General features: G+C 44.3%; 1 protein-coding gene across 2 annotated transcripts in view; it reads left to right on the top strand.

Annotated features, from left to right (window-relative positions):
- LOC137424399 (calcium-binding protein 39) overlaps positions 1–18068 on the top strand; it is a 48098-nt gene that overhangs the window by 27533 nt on the left and 2497 nt on the right. For both annotated transcript variants that reach the window (XM_068111816.2, XM_068111818.2), the window contains 4 exons: positions 6967–7135; positions 7286–7345; positions 13023–13088; positions 16684–16827. In XM_068111816.2, coding sequence (XP_067967917.1) covers positions 6967–7135; positions 7286–7345; positions 13023–13088; positions 16684–16827 — 439 coding nt within the window. The remainder of the gene's footprint in view (positions 1–6966; positions 7136–7285; positions 7346–13022; positions 13089–16683; positions 16828–18068) is intronic.

Genomic DNA, 18068 nt, shown 5'->3' with positions numbered 1-18068 from the left:
CCCCTTCCCCTCCCCCTCCCCTTCGAGCCACGCCCGAAAAAGATGTCTTTTTAGGGGGTAATCGAGTTAAAGCTACATCTTCTCCGAGGGGTTTGGTGGAATCTGACAGGGGTTTCGGTATTTGGTTAGGCTAATGTCATGTGTCTGGCCCCACGGAGCTCGATTTTTTATTTTTGTTTTTTCATTTTATTTATTTATTTATTTTTTCATTTCATTTTTCACCGGATTTTCGGTATTGTGTAGCTAACTAACCTCATAATTGATTACACATTATTTTCTATCTCATTTCAAGGTCAGTAACCTTCGTTTTGACATTTCCGGGCCCGGCCTGTCCGGGCCTGTTTCGGTTACAGTCCGTCCTTTGTCATTGAATACCGCTCGCTCGTGAACCATCGTCGTCTCCTGATTTGTTACATTTAATTTCACCTGCAAAGAAGAATCACCTGAGTGTGTCTGCATGCATGCTGAATAGCTGAAACCTGTCCACACTCGTCTTTGAGCTCTTTAGCCCAAGTTTGAATCTCCATCCACCCAGCTATAAACTCCAGGCAGGGTGATATTGATATATCAGCGTGTGCGCCATCCCTCGGATGGACGTTACACCGTGTCCCATTTGGTAGCATTGATTAGTGGTTGTTAAAGATCCCAGGGTGTCCTTCGCAAAGAGTACGTCAGTTATTGCTGACACCCCATGTATATTCCAAATTCTTACCTCAACTATGGGTAACAAGTGGTCTGGTTTTCTCAGGTATTCCTTGACACCGGGTTACGCTGCTTGCTATCTCATTGGGGTTGCTGTGTAATTTGTGCAGGTGATGGAAACACCCATGAGAATGCACTGTTTATTTGTTAATAGTGAATAGAACCTCTCAACCGCTTCTCCTACACCGCTTCTTGCAGACGATACAGCGTCAATCCTGTGTGGGATTGACTGGTACAAGTTTTGCATGAGGCTCGTGGAATGGACTTGTCCAACACCATTCCTCAATCAGAAAGGATCTGAATGTCCTTGAAGGATATTGGTGGGGGAAATGTGTTCCTCAGCTTGTTCTCGAGATTTTTTTTTGGTATGCGTGAGTGAGGCTCATGGAAGAGCTTGAGCAGAATGGAAGGGAACAAAATGGAAAAGGAAACGCCAACACCGGAATGACATCAAGGGGAGGAGAATAAGGACACATGATGGTGAACAAGCTGTGCACAAACTGAATGAAACACAGCAAGAAGAGGACAGCGGTGATGAAACAGAAAAGGAAAAAACCAAAAGGTAAGAGGGGGGGGGGGGGGGAGGGGGATCACAATACCCTTGGAAAAAGGGAGTGCTTGGAAATGGGATAATTTGGGATAGGAGAGATCATGAGTACGGATGGAGGAACTGAGGTCATTGTGAACCAGCTGTCTTGAAGCCCTGGAGGGAAGATGGGATGGACTTATACAGACTGGGGGAGTTGAATACACAGGCGAGAGAAAAGAGGAACAAATGAGTGGAGGTGAGTAGTGAGGCTGGATTTTGGGAGTTTAACAAGAAGAGGGTTACAGGCAGACCGGGTACACCATGGAGAAACGGGGAGGGACAGAGCCAAGAAAGGGCAGAGGGTGCAAGACCAAACAGGAAGCTGTGCAATACAGAGAGGCCACCAACCTGTCTTGGATGCGAAAGTAACAAGCCTAGAAACTTTGTTTCGTTGCGGGAGGTCCCAATGATTTTGAGGACTTTGCTTTTCACGGCAGCAAGAAGAGAAAGGTGGCAGTGGCACCAGCGCAAAGGGGAGAGCAGTATTCCATCAAGTTGTGAATGAAGGCCTTGTCGATTATCAAAAGTTCAGACTGGCCAAGGAAAGACCTTGCACGATGGATGCCCAGTCGGCGGCTGGCTTTGGAAGCCATCTTGGAAATATTGCCTGCCCAGAAAGATCACGGCTGATGGTGAGGTCCAAGAGTTTGAGTGACTTCAGTGAAGTGAAGCCGGCAGTGAAGTGATTTGTTTCGGAAGTAGATGGGAGGGGTTACCAGACTGTCTTTTCAGAGAGACAGGGTGAGTGCGTTAGTGAGGAAGGGAACTCGTCTGGCAACAATGAAGAATATCGAACCACCTTTAGAGGCTTTTTATCTTTGAAGAGAAACAGGTTGAGATGGTTTGGTCATGCATTGGTTTGGTCAAGCCTGGTGTTGGCTTAGCAGTTAGGGTGCCGGCTTGGGATCCGAGGATCCTGGGTTCGAATCCCGGTCGATCGCTGAATTAACGCCACGGGGGTTGACTCAGCCTGTCATCCTTCCGAGGTCGGCAAATTGAGTACCAGCTTGCTGGAATAAATGATCACGATATGTACCCGTATTCAGAATAGGTACACCATATCCCTGCGCATCGAAGAGCGTGACCAAGGGTTGGCGTCAGGAAGGGCATCCGGCCATAAAAACATTGCCTCAAAACAGGGAACCATGATTGTCATGGGGCCCGCAAGGCTCACCCCCGCTCTCGCGGGCAAAATGGCCTTAAAACGATCATTCATTCATTCATTCATTCATTGCTTTTATCGCTTCCTCAACTTCCCTCTCAGTTATCTTCTCTGCCGGTCCTAAAACTGGGTTACTTTCTATGTTGCCATCCCATTCATTCTCTGTATTGAACAGCATTTCCATATATCTTTTCCATCTTCCTTTAATTCCATCTGGGTCCACAACGATTTGTCCCACTTCATCCTTCAAGCAACTCACCCCCATCACATCACACCTCTCTTTCGCTATCTGCTTTGCAATACTGAATACCGCTCTCTAACCCTCTTCCGAATCCAAGCGTTCTCCGAACATTTTCTTACATGCCTCCTGCGCCTTTGCTACCTCTTTCTTTGCAGCCTTCTTGGCTGCCTTATAACTTTCAAGCCCTGCTTTTTCTGCTCCCGTACCCTTCGCCTTCTGCCACTCCTTGAACTTCTTCCTCTTCTCGTCAATCCTCTTTCCAACTTCATCATCCCACCACCATGTTTCCGAGGTCCTTTTGTCCATCCACATACCTCACCAACGGCTCCCAACAGACTATCTTTCATTGACATCCAACCACGTTCAAGCTCAACCACATCATCCTCTCCCCTACTCAGCCTCTCTTTTAATGCCTCCCTTACTGTCACCTCTTTCAACCTCCACACCTTCATTCTCGATTGGTACTTCACCCGCCGAGCTCTCCTCGCACCTTTCACCCTTATGTCGCAGACAACCAAGTGGTGCTGTGAAACAGCCTCCTCCCCCGGGATCACCTTTGTGTCCCGGAGGTGCCCCCTATCTCGCCTACGCACCATCAGGTAGTCAACGGTTGTCGTCGACCCACCTGACGTGTATGTAACAAGCTTATTATCATCTTTCTGGAACTGAGTATTACAAATCATGGAATCATGTCATGGAATCCATCATTGCTTCGGATATCAAATCCTTCCGCTTCTCCAATGGCTTGATCTCTGATCATCAATTTGGATTCAGACCTGGTCATTCTACTCTGGACATGTTGCTTCTGCTGTCTCAACAATGGATGGAGGTCCTCAATTCCAAACAGGAAATCAGAGCTGTCTCACTTGACATATCACGTGCCTTCGATACGGTCTGGCACCCAGCCCTGCTCACCAAACTCTTCCTATGGTATCCATGGAAATCTCCACTCATGGCTTGCGGACTTCCTCTCTGGTCGTAGGCAATGTGTGGCCCTGAATGGATTTCTCTCATCTCCCCATCCTGTTCTGGCTGGAGTTCCCCAAGGTAGTGTTCTGGGCCCTGTGCTATTTCTGGTCTTCATCAATGATCTCTCCGACTCTCTGGAAAATCCTCTCTATCTCTTTGCTGATGACTCCACTATCTGCCGCTCCATTCCTCATCCCTCAGATCGGCAGTCTGCAGCCTCCTCACTTTCTGCAGACCTGGACAAAATCACAGACTGGTCAAACAAGTGGAACATGTCTTTCAATCCTGACAAATCTCACACTCTTACAATGTCTCTCCGAAAGGACCGACTGGAAAACCCTCCCATCTACTTTCTCAACAATCCTCTCCAAGAAGTTCTGTCGCTCAAGCTTTTGGGTCTCACTATCTGCCATGATCTTTCTTGGGAAAACCACATTTCCAAGCTGGCCTCCAAAGCCAGTCGCCGACTGGGCATCCTCCGTCGTGTGAAGTCCTTCCTTGGCACACCTGAGCTCCTCACCACATACAAGGCTTTCATCCGCAGCTCAATGGAATACTGTTCCCCCCTCTGGGCTGGTGCTCCTGCCTCACACCGAGCTCGGCTTCACGCTGTTGAGGCCAAAGCTTTCAGAATCATTGGAATCTCCTGCGATGAAGTTAACTCCGAGGGACTTTCACTCACTCACCGCAGGCAGGTGATCTTTCTGTCTTCTACCGACTCCTCTCCGGCCTTGCTCCCCCAGCTCTCTCTGTGCTCTGTCCCCCCCCCCCCCCCCCCAATATTCCTTCAGGTCGCACAAGATCTGCCTGCAATCCTCTTATGGTTAAACTGGCAAAATCTAGGCTCTCTGCTCACCTTCACTCTTTCATTCACCTTTTCTTCCGCCTGTGGAACAAACTCCCCCACTCCCTTCAATCCCAGTCCTCCCTTCATTTCTTTAAAACAGCTGTTCACCACCATCTCTTATCTTCCCCCATCGAAAACCTTGATCTTTTCTACCCCTGCTAATTCACACCAGAGTCCTTGCAGTGTTCATATGTTTTATTCCTCTCCCACCTCCCCCCAAGTCCTCCCGATGTCCCTGCTCTCAAATGTTGTGTTTGTGTCCTTCCCCCTCTCCCCCCATCCTGTCTGCCGCTCCCCTTGTTTTTTGTGTTTTGTGTGTCGGTTTGACTTTTTGTGTGATTAATGTTAGCTCTTTCACGAGCCTCGATCTTGTATACAAAAAAAAAGAAAAAAAGAGCTCCATCAGCAAACTCCAAAATCCCTTCACCTTCTCCATTTCTCACACCATATCCGTAACCCCCATGAACTCCCTCAAAACCGTCCATACTCCTTCCCACATGTCCATTTAGGTCTTCTCCTACCACAACAACTTCCTCATCTTTCACGTTTTCCATCAGCTTCTCTGTCGCACACCAGAACTTGGCCTTCTCTTCATCGTTTCGACCAACCTGCGGAGCATATCCCGAGATGACGTTCACCAAGAGCTTTCCAATCATCATTTTCACCATCAACCTATCACTCACTCTAGTCACACTCACCACACTGTCTACAAACTCCTCAGAAAACAGGACACCAACACCATTCACGCCCTCCGGGCACCCTTGCCACACAAACTTGTCACACAAAAAGCACCCTTCTGTCCCTGCCTACCCTTCACCATTCTCACACCAGTTCCCTTCCATCTCATGTCTTGCGCACAACATATGTCCACTCTTCTTCTGACCAATACTTCCACCACTTCTCCTTATCTCCCTGTCATTGTCCCTACATTCCAACACCAGGCTAACAATGAAGAATATTAATAACAAACTATTAATTCTGTACCGATCAGTGTGCTGCTGTTTTTTGATTCTCCAAATAGGAATCCTGAGGTGTGTTGTGTGTGTGTTAGTTAGTTAGTTAGTTACCTGGGCCAGTGGTTATCCTGGACGGTTTTACATCCCTCCTCCCAGCAGTAGTAAGAACAGGAATTTGTAATTTGTTCAGGATGCCGGCGATAGCTCACCTACTCTTCACGAAGGACACAGTGGGATCTTTGACATCCACCAGGTAACATGTAACCCAGTGGTACCTGCCCCATGGTTGGGTTGTCAGTGACTAAACTGCCACCCCTCTCTGGCTTTGCTAGTTGGGAGGGTGGCTGATACCATCAGGACTAAAAATAACACCTGACAATGGGCGGATGAGCTCCCTCTGGGAGCCAACGGCCATCCAGTACGGAGATGGAGTCTCTGAAAACAACACCTGATGGGGGTAGGAAAATTGCTTTTTCCACCTGAGCTAGATATTACTCTCCCCCCCCCCCCCCCCCTGCACAGTGGTCCTGTAAAGGTTTCTCCTTCTTCTTTGCAGCCCTTTACATTCAGCTGCTTTCAGCTTTGTTTTTGGCGAACTTCAATCTGTAATATATAAGGGGCTCGGTCGCGGCATGCGTCCATCCGTGAAGCCGTGTGACTGTGTCTCATTTACATACTATTGGAATGTACCTTTCGACCCTTAAGACTGCCGAGACCCCTTAGACTTTTTAAGCCCCCTTTAAGACTCCCAAGGACCCAAAAGACACCCTTAACCCAAAAAGGACTGGGGTTTTTGCTGATCAAGGCTCAAAAGACTGGGTGGGGTGCTGGAGGCCATGATTCCCCCTCCCCCACTAAAATCTCGGCTATAGAATGTTCGAATTTTACCAAATTTGGCATGTGCATAGTACTCGATGTATTATCTACAAGAATGTTGTTAATTTATTTTTTCTTTAAAGATGCGCAAGACTCGAAGGAAAAAAAGAAAGTCATGAAAAGTGGTTTCATCTCGAGTGGTTGCGAAGAAATAGCGAAATTCGTTGAAGTGGGGCAATGTCCGAGGGATGAGAGAGACATTGACGAATCACCGTGCCTGTGAAACACCAGTATGGCAGTTTATAGCTGAGTCGGGATTCATATCCAGGGTGGATAGATTTGAGGCATGTGTGCAGTTGTTTTAATTTTGGTCGTGCTAACATGGAATGTCTGCAAAATTGGATAAATTATATTAATGAAGAAAGGCAATGTTTTTATTTAACTCTTTTAAATCATTAGCCAGATGTTTTGGATAAGAGTTATGAGGTGGGTTTGGTGGGGGGAGGGGTGCAGAGGGCTGAGGGATATGGTTGAAGGGGCTGATGGGTTCGGAATTGTGTACAGAAATAATGGGAGAAGGCTTCATGAAATTCCATTTGGCGATGTAATAAATAGATGGCCCATAATGCAGCGATAAAAACAGCTAGAATTTCTGATGAGCAAAGTGTGTTTTATTCCCTCCAGGTACGAATCGTTGGAGATTGCCTTGCACTGTGGAGTCATGTTGAGAGAGAGCATCAGGCACGAACCTTTGGCTCAAATTCTCCTCCTTTCTCCTGAATTTTACTCCCTCTTCCGTTATGTGCAGATGTCTACTTTCGATATCGCCTCAGATGCCTTCGCCACGTTTAAGGTTTGGAATCTAGTACGATATCACTTTTCTGGTGGGACAATAAATATGCAAACATTGATGTATTTGTTTACATGTATATACATATGACATGTTTAATTATTGCAGTAATTAATAAATCGTCATTTTTGTCATCACCCGTCTCCCCCCCAGGACCTTCTGACACGTCACAAGTCTCTCTGCGCAGGTTTCCTTGAGCAGAATTACGAACAGGTTCTTTATTTCTCATACGACCACTTTTTCACCACAATGACCTCCGCCCTGACTGACTTGTGAATGTTCATAAGTCATAAGCCGTCTTTGCATGTTTCATGGTTTCGGAATAAACCCGTGTGTTTTGTTAGTTAAACGCCTCGCATCTCTTCCATCCTGCGCGCGCAAAAATTAACCGCCATAATCGGGAGGTCGCCTCGGGAGTAATCGCTGGTTCGGCCATCCGTCCCGGCTGATATTAATCGGCAGGGACACGACAATATGCAGATTTTGTTTTGTAATCCAACCAAAGATGGCCGACTGGCGGCCTTTAACTCCGTACAGCAAAATTGGTAAAACCATGGAGGCGATGACATTTTGTCTTTTTATCCTTGTCCTATCTGTAATATAAAAGTGAATTTGTTTATCCATTTATTTGTTTATATAATATGCTTCAAAAACTACTGAAACAAATCCAACCAAACTTTTCATGTTTCCTAAGGGGACCCCAAGAAGGTTTGTCCGGGTCGCATATCTGGGGGAAGGGGAGTTCAGGGTGGGGAGGAACACCCCAATTCCCTCTATGTGAATGTGTGTCGTATAGTGCTCCCAGTGGTATCTGGTACTGTATTACAAATCATCATCTTGTATAAAGAAAGAGTTTAAACAACGTAACAGCATGCATTATGGTCATGTTGAAATCTGAGTGAGAATAATTCAAAATTTTCAAAATGTTTCACTTTACTCATTTTAAGCGTATGTTCAAACCAAAGCAAACACAGCTTCGCAAAGAGGTGGGTATATCGTTCGTGCCATGTAAAAGCAGCAAGATAATTTCCTTCTGTATCCATCTTGTCCACCCCATGCATCCAAATCCTTGTGTGTTATGCGTGTGTCTTGTCCATCCTTGGAGTTTCCTTCTGTATCCATCTTGTCGATCTCATGCATTTTTTTTCCTGCCTCCCCATTCCTCCCACATCCATCGTTTGTCCAAGTTTCACTCTGCTTTGGCCTTCAACTCTGTTGATACTCTATTGTGATTAAAATATACTGTAGTACGAACTGCTGGTAACTGAAGTGATTACATTTCTAATTACAGTCGTCTGCAGAGCATTACTCTAGTAAAGAGACTCTATTTTTGCCTGGGATTCCTCCCTCTCTCGACCGTTTCAGTACATCCTGCTCCGTTCAGTGTACTACTACTAGCTCTTCCACGAGCCTCGACTATCATCCTAAAATACGCCATTTGGTGTCTGTCTGTCTGTCTCCGATTATTTTTTGACCGATACGTTCCGTCGTTACTTATCCAATCTCAACCAAACTTGACAGGATGACGAAGGGTTACACAATGAAGGTTGTAGCTCATTCGTTTGCCCCCCTCCCCAAGGGAGTTTTCTCCCCCGAGTGGATTTACCCCACCATTGCCGTCAATGAGGTTGCGTGTTGAGGTGTATATCCATGTTAAGTTAGCTTTATCGTTGCGTTTTTTCCAAGGCCGCTTCGAATAACAAAACTAACGATAATAGCGTAATATTAATGTTATTACAAAATAATATTAATAAGAAAAATATCCCACCCCCAAGGTGTTTTCCTCCTTGAACAAACATCAATTCAACGTTTATAAATGGCTTATCATGGCGTTTCCGTGGGAGCAACGGCCTCTACCAGCGGTAAAAATATTATAAACCACAAACACGCATGATTAGCTTTTTAAACAGTCACTAATGCTATTTATAACACTAAATAAAGAAATTTGGAGGAATCACGACATCAGTGAGGTAAGTTTTACTTGCAGAACTGAGCGAAGATCTACTGTACTCTATATACCCCACAAGGGTTGGGTTAATAACATGGCCCTTCCTTGCGCTGACATGGCGTTTTTCGCTGTTTAACACGAAACTGAAAGAGAGGAAGCTTGGGGTGTGCTCATTTACCAAGCAGCTAGATAGCGCTTGTTCCTTAAGGGTTTTAAATGGCGTGCTTGCTCGAATGCTTAAATCACTTGGCGATCTCTCCACAAGAAACTTGGTAAATGAACACACACCCAATGTTCTTGATACCCGACCATAGATCGACTGTAATCTATATACCCCCAAAGAGGAATGACACTTCCTGCCCCTCCTGTAGTGAGTGGGTGTACTAGTGTATACAAAAAAACAAAAGGATGGTTGATGGTGATATTAGCCGACTTCCAAGCAGATGGAGGATGGCCTCGGGTAAATGATAGAGAATTGAGCAGAATGTTTACGAAGTACAACAAGTTGTGTTTTAATGATTAAATCTGTCAGCGAAGCGACGGGTAAAAATGCCTTGTACCAGATAACTCTATTAACCTAATCCTTGTTACCCTCCCCAGAGTGTGAGCTTTCTGCTACCTTCACTGCTTTGTCAAATTCTATCCAATCAGCTCTTCCACTAGAATGACTAGATAGACAAAACAGCCCAGTCAATGGGTCCAGGAAACCAGAAGTGGACGGATGGGTGTTGGTGTTGCCCTTGATGTTAAATCCATTACAATGGTTAAACAACCTTTTCTACAGAAACGGCATCCACAAACCCAGATGTTTGACATTACTTTATAGGAAAGAACACACCTCTATATCAATAGAGTAATTTTATGAAAATGTCAGTTTGATGCAGAAATCCGACATAAAGTGTATTTTAACAAAGAAAACGCTTTGGTTCACATGTTGAGGAAGCCAACAAAGTGGAATTTGTAAAATTATAATCTCCGACTCGGTTTGACCATGTATCGACTCCCACCTAGTTATGGCTGCACATTCTCACAATTTACACATGGACATGGTAACTCGTTTGTAATAATCACGAATACTTGGTACCATAAATGTGACAACATGAAGTATAACGGTTAGTTCAATGTTGATTCGGGAAGCAGTCCCAGAGTGGGGGGTAGGTGGAGCGAGAATGAACCCAAAACTTATGAATATGAATGATGTAACATATGTGGCAGAAGAGTGAAGTGTAACAATCATTCCGTGAAAAGATGGTTTGTGTTTCGTTGGTTTACGCAAGTTGGTGAAACGACTGACTTCTACTCGTTGGGAATGATGTGCTTAAAGAAAATTTAATCATAAGTTCTGGAATCTAAACCATGCTTTAAAAACGAAGTAGAGTTGGGGAGAGCGAGCCGAAAGGCGGCAGCTTGGCGTTTTGTGTGTTGGCGGGTTTGTTTTGGTGGGTTTATTTGGAGTGATTGTGTTGGCGGGTTTGTTTTGGTGGGTTTATTTGGGGTGATTGTGTTGGTGGGTTTCTTTGGAGTGATTGTGTTGGTGGGTTTGTTTTGGTGGGTTTATTTGGAGCGATTGTGTTGGCGGGTTTGTTTTGGTGGGTTTATTTGGAGTGATTGTGTTGGTGGGTTTGTTATGGTGGGTTTATTTGGAGTGATTGTGTTGGCGGGTTTGTTTTGGTGGGTTTATTTGGAGTGATTGTGTTGGCGGGTTTGTTTTGGTGGGTTTATTTGGAGTGATTGTGTTGGCGGGTTTGTTTTGGTGGGTTTATTTGGAGTCATTGTGTTGGCGGGTTTGTTATGGTGGGTTTATTTGGGGTGATTGTGTTGGTGGGTTTATTTGGAGTGATTGTGTTGGCAGGTTTGTTTTGGTGGGTTTATTTGGAGTCATTGTGTTGGCGGGTTTGTTATGGTGGGTTTATTTGGAGTGATTGTGTTGGCAGGTTTGTTTTGGTGGGTTTATTTGGAGTCATTGTGTTGGCCGGTTTGTTATGGTGGGTTTATTTGGAGTGATTGTGTTGGCGGGTTTGTTTTGGTGGGTTTGTTTTGGTGGGTTTGTTTGTTGGTGTGATTGTGTTGGTGGGTTTGTTTTGGTGGGTTTATTTTGGGTGATTGTGTTGGCGTGTTTGTTATGGTGGGTTTATTTGGGGCAATTGTGTTGGTGGGTTTGTTTGTTGGCGTGATTGTGTTGGTGGGTTTGTTTTGGTGGGTTTATTTGGAGTGGATTGTGTTGGCGGGTTTGTTATGGTGGGTTTGTTTGTTGGCGTGATTGAGTTTGCGGGTTTGTTATGGTGGGTTTGTTTATTTGTGCGATTGTGTTGGTGGGTTTGTGTGTTGGCGAGTTTATTTGTTATGGTGGGTTTGTTTGTTGGCGTGATTGTGATGGTGGGTTTGCATGTTTGTTTTTGTGTGTTGACATGCATTCTGCATTGCGTTTCGACAGTACGTCAATCTCTGCTTTGAGACCCATGGCCTTTCGTAGGAAGAATTAAACATGTGGCTATCTTGCAGTTTGTGAAATGATTGTTGCAATTGTAGTGTCATGTTCATCAAACAAAGGGAACAAATAATAATCCTCTTATTCCAAATTTGCTCGTTTTGGCCATTTAAAACAATATTATATCAGCCTTTCCAATATTAGTGTCGCCGTTACCAAATGTACTGGGTATGTTTACCATGTTTTATATTTTTGTACACCGCTCCTTTCCTATGCCATCTCCAGGCGCTGCATAGCGTCATTGCCGGGCACCGAAGGGGGCTCGGAAATGACGTACGCTGAAAGGGAGTACTCAGTTTTCACTCCAGTTGTTTGTTTGTTTTCTTGTTTGTCCGGGCGATATCTCAGCCATCCTTTGAGCTTGGAAGCTGAAATTTTGGCACAATAGTGAGCAAATACTTTCTCAAAAACGTTATTTTTTGTTTTCCGATTAATCAATTAATTGATGAGTTATTTAATTATTAGCGATTAATTAAGTACTTATATATTTCCTTTCTCTTCTAGGCATTATCTCAGGCACCTTTTGAGTTAGGAAGCTGATATTTGGACATGCCAATGACCAAGTGATTTGGCTGTAAATGCTATTTTTTATTTATTGATTCATCGATTAATTATTTATGAATTAATCAATGAATTTTTTTTTAATTAATGACCTATTTAATTAATTTTCTAAAAGTTACATCTTCAGATGAAGCACTGGTGGTTTAGTTATGCTATTAGCCAATTTATTAAGAAAATATTTTATGATCATTATTTATTAATTTTAATTATTGAATCGATCAATTATTGTGCACCTCTCCCTCCCAATAGTCTATATGTGCTGCATGGCGGTATTGCCGGGCGCCAAAGGTGCCCCGGCAATGTCGCGCTGGAGGATGTTATTTATTTATTTGGCATGGGGGCGGTGTACTTTGAATGTATCTACTTGTTTTTTTGTTTTATTTGCATTTTCCCACCAAACGGTTTGGCTTTGGGTTATGCTTCAAATGGAGTAATGCTGCAAGGATTCCTGACTTTAAAGGAGGGGGTGGGTAAGGGGTGAGTAATCTTTCAATTACTCAAAGGGTTTGTTTTGTTGTTTTTGTTTTTGGGTGAAGTGGGGGAGCGGCGGGGGTTGCCCCATGGATCCAATGATGGACGTGCTTTTTCCACCATTTGTCTTCCGTACCATCAGATATAACCATTTGTATTTTTTTTTTTCATTCTTGCCAACCTTGTCAATATGCATCATGATGTCAACATTCTGAAGCTTTCGCCCAGCAGTGGTCTAGAAACAGCTGATGATGAACCTTGTCCGATGTTTTTCACCATTTTCTCCTTTCTTCCACCGTACTGATGGTGTTTCCAGATTATCACCAAGTTTGACCACGTGAACCTTCAAATTCAAAATGCTTATCGTGTTTATTTATTTGTTATTTTTAACCAATCTGTCCTCCCATCTGGTGGCTATGTAGGTGTTCGGAGAGTACGAAAAGCTCCTCAACTCTGAAAACTACGTTACAAAGAGGCAATCTCTCAAGGTAACTTTGCCAATTTTATTTTTAATGTTGAGGCCTACATACACATGTTCTTGATAATAATAAGGAAAAGTGGATAAGGGTGTTTTTGTTAGTCGAATGAATAGGAAATGAAAATGCTTGGCAGCCAAAATCAAGACGAGGCTAAATTAAATAAAAGAAAACAAAAACTTGTTTACAGCAAAACGTTTAAATGAACCATTTGATCAAATGCTGTTTATTCCCAGCTTGATGCATTTTCTGGTCTCGGCACGAACTGTGGAGGAGCTGGAGCACAGAACGGATCAGGAATTAGCAGAATGAAAAGAATAATAAAAAGAAGAGGAAGAGGAGGAGGAGGGGATAGGGGATATACCAGCATTGAGGGACAAATGAGGGATCAGGACCTCGTCTTCCCTTCTCTGCACCTCATTCCTGGTGCTGGAGTGGAGTGGCCGACTTCATTCCGCAGTTCCCAGTTACCTTGTAAACCATGTGGTGAATGGAATGAGTCGATTTTGGTTTTATCTTTATTAATGTGAAACCGTTTGTGGTGGTGTTGTACTGCGGCCGGTTTGTTTCCTGCAGCACAATTTGAATTTGGCCTCGAGTCCTCGACTAAAATATTAGAAATCTCACTTTAATCCAACCAGGTATGTTTTCAGAATTGTTATCGATAGAAAAATCTTGACTTCCAAAGAATGCACCTCTGGCAGGTACAAAACACAGCTAATGTACATAGAGATTATGTACATACTCACTTTATTTAACAAATCCTGGAACTACGTACTGAGCAGAGTTCAATGCGGTGGTGATTTTGATCATTCTGCAGGTGCTGGGCCTCATGCCATTGGACACGCTACCTTTTACGTTTGTGTTTTTATTTGCGTCTTTCATTCATGGTAATCCCAGCTGTTATTTTGACTTGGCGGCTGATGTCCTACCAAGCTCTCCTGTTATTTTACGAATCAAATCGTTTATTCCTATTGCTTTTATGTTCCTATAGCTAGTATGCAATGAATTGACGTCTCGGATATGAAGCCCTTCCGCCATTACGGGAGACAAACAAACAGGACAGCTAAGCAACCGTGGCAGACGCAAGATGGCATTTTCCAAATACTTTGCACAACATACACCTGGATGCAAAGCACAAGTACTATGAGGAAATGGCTCTCTGTGATGGTATCTATCCATATTTATTGAAGAAACCCGACTTGGCAGCCATTGTGAAGTTGTGGTTCAGGATTGATTATCCAGATATTGTGAACTATCTGATTCTGACATGAGTGCCAAGGAAATACTTTGTATGACGGAGGATGCCCAGTCTGCAACTTGCTATGGAAGCCAATTGTGAAATGTGGTTTGCCAAGAAAGATCATGGCTGATAGTGAGGCCCAGGAGTTTGAATGGCTGAACTTCCCCGAGAGGATTGTTTGGAGGAGGGATGGGTTTGCCAGACGGTCAGAATTGTCAGAATTGCAAGACTTATTCAAAGTGTTTGACCAGCTTGTAATTCTATAAGGTGTGCAGAGAGTGTAGAGGCTGTTGCGTGTCTGTCTGAAAGTTGTCACAGCAGAGGGTGGAGTCATTGGCAAAGAGGATTTTCCAGAGTCTGAGATCGTTGAGAAGATTTGGAATAGGATCGTTGATGAAGGATTCTCGCCTTGACCAGGAGAGATGAAGAAACAATTCCATTGAGTGCAACACGTTGGCTCTGAGCGTAGAGGAAGTCAGTAAGCGATGTGTGGTGTTGGCCTTGGATACCATAGACAGAGTGTTCGAAGAGTAAGGCGGGATGCCTAACTATCGAAAGCACGAGATATGTCCAGAGAGACGTCCTGATCGCATGTCTGTCATTGAGGGTCTCCATCCATTGTTGGGAGAGTCAAAGCAACATGTCCATGGTGGAATGACCTGGTCTGAATCCGAATGGATGCTTTGAGATGAGGCCGTTGGAGAAAAGGAAGGATTTGATGTGGACTGCCAAGATGGATTCCATGGCATTGCTGATAATTGGAAGTAAGGTGATCGGTCGGTAGGTAAAGGGATCTGTTTTTGCACCTTTTTGTGTCATGCAGCGATGTTTCGGAGCATAAAATGACTGCACACTTAGAATTAAGGAAAGTGGAATGAGACACGTGGTGTCACAGCAGAGCCAGAAATGGCACGCTGACTGGCTGGGGCCTTGGCAAGTAGGCCAGACACCATTATAAATTCTACTTTCCACCACAACAATGTATGGTTATATGTGGAAGATTGGACAACAAGCAACAATCGATGAAACAATAAAAGACATGACTGATCATGATGAATAAAAGGCCATGGGAATTTGGTCTGTACCAAATACCACTATTATTCCTTTGTACGCACCATGGCCAGATTTTAAGTGCGCGTTGGAATGAATCGCTGAAAGTTACAATGAGGCGACCGCCCATGCAGTGGATCAATCCATCCTGATTCTTGGGGACTTCAATAGACGTGACCTCGATAAGGAAATCGCTCAGCTCCATCAGTACATGAATGTTGCTACCTGTGGTAACTAAACATTGAACACATTTTTGTGGCGAAATGTGCTCCTGTGATTGGGCAAACAGTCCATGAGGTATCGTCTTGCCTACGTATAGATAAAAGTTGAAAAGATTGCCGGTCTGTGCAAGAGGGTTAAAACTAGAACAGCGGAGGATAACGAACACTTGAAGGGCTGTTTCCTGTACACAGACTGGGATGTATTTTTCAACTTCTGTGACGACCCCAAAAAACTTAGAGATTATCACAGATTACATGAAGTTCTGTGAGAACCTCGTGACCACAGAGAGAACCATTTGCGTGTTTCCCAATAACAAGCCTTGCGTTACCGCTGAAGTGGTCTTGTTTGGTGAAGAAGCACGCATTCCTGCACAAGGTGGCAAAGAAGGAAGTGCTCTGTCATCGCCAAGTGTAAACGGTCGTACAGAGGGACAAGATTGAAGAATAACTGCATGGTGGTAATGCTCAAAGTGTGGAGGGGACTCAAATATGATTGGGCATCAAATGAGGAGAAGGTGAAGGTCGGTAGATTGCCCATTCATTCCCAGATTCCAAATTTGCGAATGAATTGAGTGACATTCGTGGTAGATTTGATGTTCTGGGGAACCGAGTAAAATGTGAAACTTTGAGGACCTAGATGCTCAAACATAGCGGTAATTCGTGAATCCGAAGTCGTGGAGTGCTTTAGGCGGTTGAGTATTTAAAGAAGGCTTGTGCTCCAGTAAAGTCTGGTATTTTGAACTCACTCGATTGTTTCAGTTACTTTAAACTACTCATACTTGTTCCTATTTGTTGGGAAAAGTCCATCAGTATTCCCATGCCAAAAGATGTTCACCCGACAGCGCAAATATTGTAGACCTGTGGCCCTTACTTCCATCTTGTGTAAATGATTGGGACGTTTACATCAGATGTAGTTCCCAAATTTGATCCTTTGCAATATGCATACAAAGCAACACGTGGTGTCGAAGATGCATGGCTGCACGCAGTCAATTGATAACAACAGGAGAAATCTTAATTGTGGCTTAGCAAGCAACAGATGACGTTTCCCTTAACCAGGAATTAAAGTACCGTGCACTGCTTTCACAACCCACAGCTGCTCGGAGAACTGATGCTGGATCGACACAATTTCAAGGTGATGACCAGGTACATCAGTCGCACGGAAAACCTCAAGCTCGTCATGAACCTGCTGCGCGATAAGAGCCGAAACATCCAGTTTGAAGCTTTTCATGTTTTCAAGGTACCAACCAGTGCATTTGCTTTTTCTTTAAAGGGATGTGCAGGCAAAGCACATGCCGCAGCAAGGAACGGCACACTGACGTGGGAAGACGTGGCGGAAAGGGTAGGGTAGGAGAGGTGGGCAGAGGACGGATGAGACAGAGTACAGTTGGGCTTGGAGAGGGAGGGTGGGAGGGGGCTTGGAGAGGGAGGGTGGGAGGGGGCTTGGAGAGGGAGGGAGGGTGGGAGGGGGCTTGGAGAGGGAGGGTGGGAGGGTGCTTGGAGAGGGAGGGTGGGAGGGTGCTTGGAGAGGGAGGGTGGGAGGGTGCTTGGAGAGGGAGGGTGGGAGGGGGCTTGGAGAGGGAGGGGGCTTGGACAGGGAGGTTGGGAGGGTGCTTGGTCCCAGAGGGAGTGGGGAAGTAATGTGAATTTTCATACATTAGACTTGTTGTTCCACCATGCTTAGTCTACAGTGACCCGTTAGTTTTTATGCCTCCGCCGACAAAGTCGCCGGAGGCATTACGTTTTCAGGTTGTCCATCCAGCTGTGATAGGTTTTCGTTACCATGATAACGTGACAACGGCTGAAGGGATCTAATTCAAACTTGTTACAGGTATGTATAATGATGTGAAGATCAACTGATTCGAATTTGGGGTCAAGAGGTCAGATGTCCGGTCAGTTAAAAATTCTGTTACCGAGCTAACTTGTGAACCAGTGATGGGATTGTCCCCAAATTTTTATATATACACAAAGAATTAAGTTAAGCACCCCCCCCGTTTTTTTACAACCTCGCACATTACAAGTTTGTTGTCGTCAAAACAGTGTAATATACCCATGATATTGCTATATTTTCTGGAGAAGTGATATTATGGTCACATAAAAACATAACAATCATGCCGTTTTCAATATTTTATTCTGAATAATTTAAGGTGAAATTTTTTGGGAATTTTAGGCATATTTTCACCTCAATTTAAGTATGGAGCTATAGGTCCATCACGGACAGTGTGGATGACGTTTATGTTTTCTAACGTACAGTCATTGTTCTGAGAAGACCTCTAGCGATCTTTGCGTCAATAACGTGTGTAGGACCCACGTGATCGGATCACTGACTCAACCAATCACTTTTTTTCACTTTGATCACTCAATTTCATCAATGGATAATTGCTAATGTCATACCAATCATTATTTGATCTCACATACCTTAGAATATATGCCAATGTATACATATACACAAAGAATATATATTAGGGGGTGCTTACCTTA

Source organism: Myxine glutinosa, chromosome 4 (genome assembly GCF_964187855.1).
Source record: "Myxine glutinosa chromosome 4, kmMyxGlut1.1, whole genome shotgun sequence".
Classification (NCBI taxonomy): Eukaryota; Metazoa; Chordata; class Myxini; order Myxiniformes; family Myxinidae; genus Myxine; species Myxine glutinosa.
Note: the sequence above shows the minus strand (reverse complement) of the source record. Positions and strands in the feature narration are given on the sequence as shown.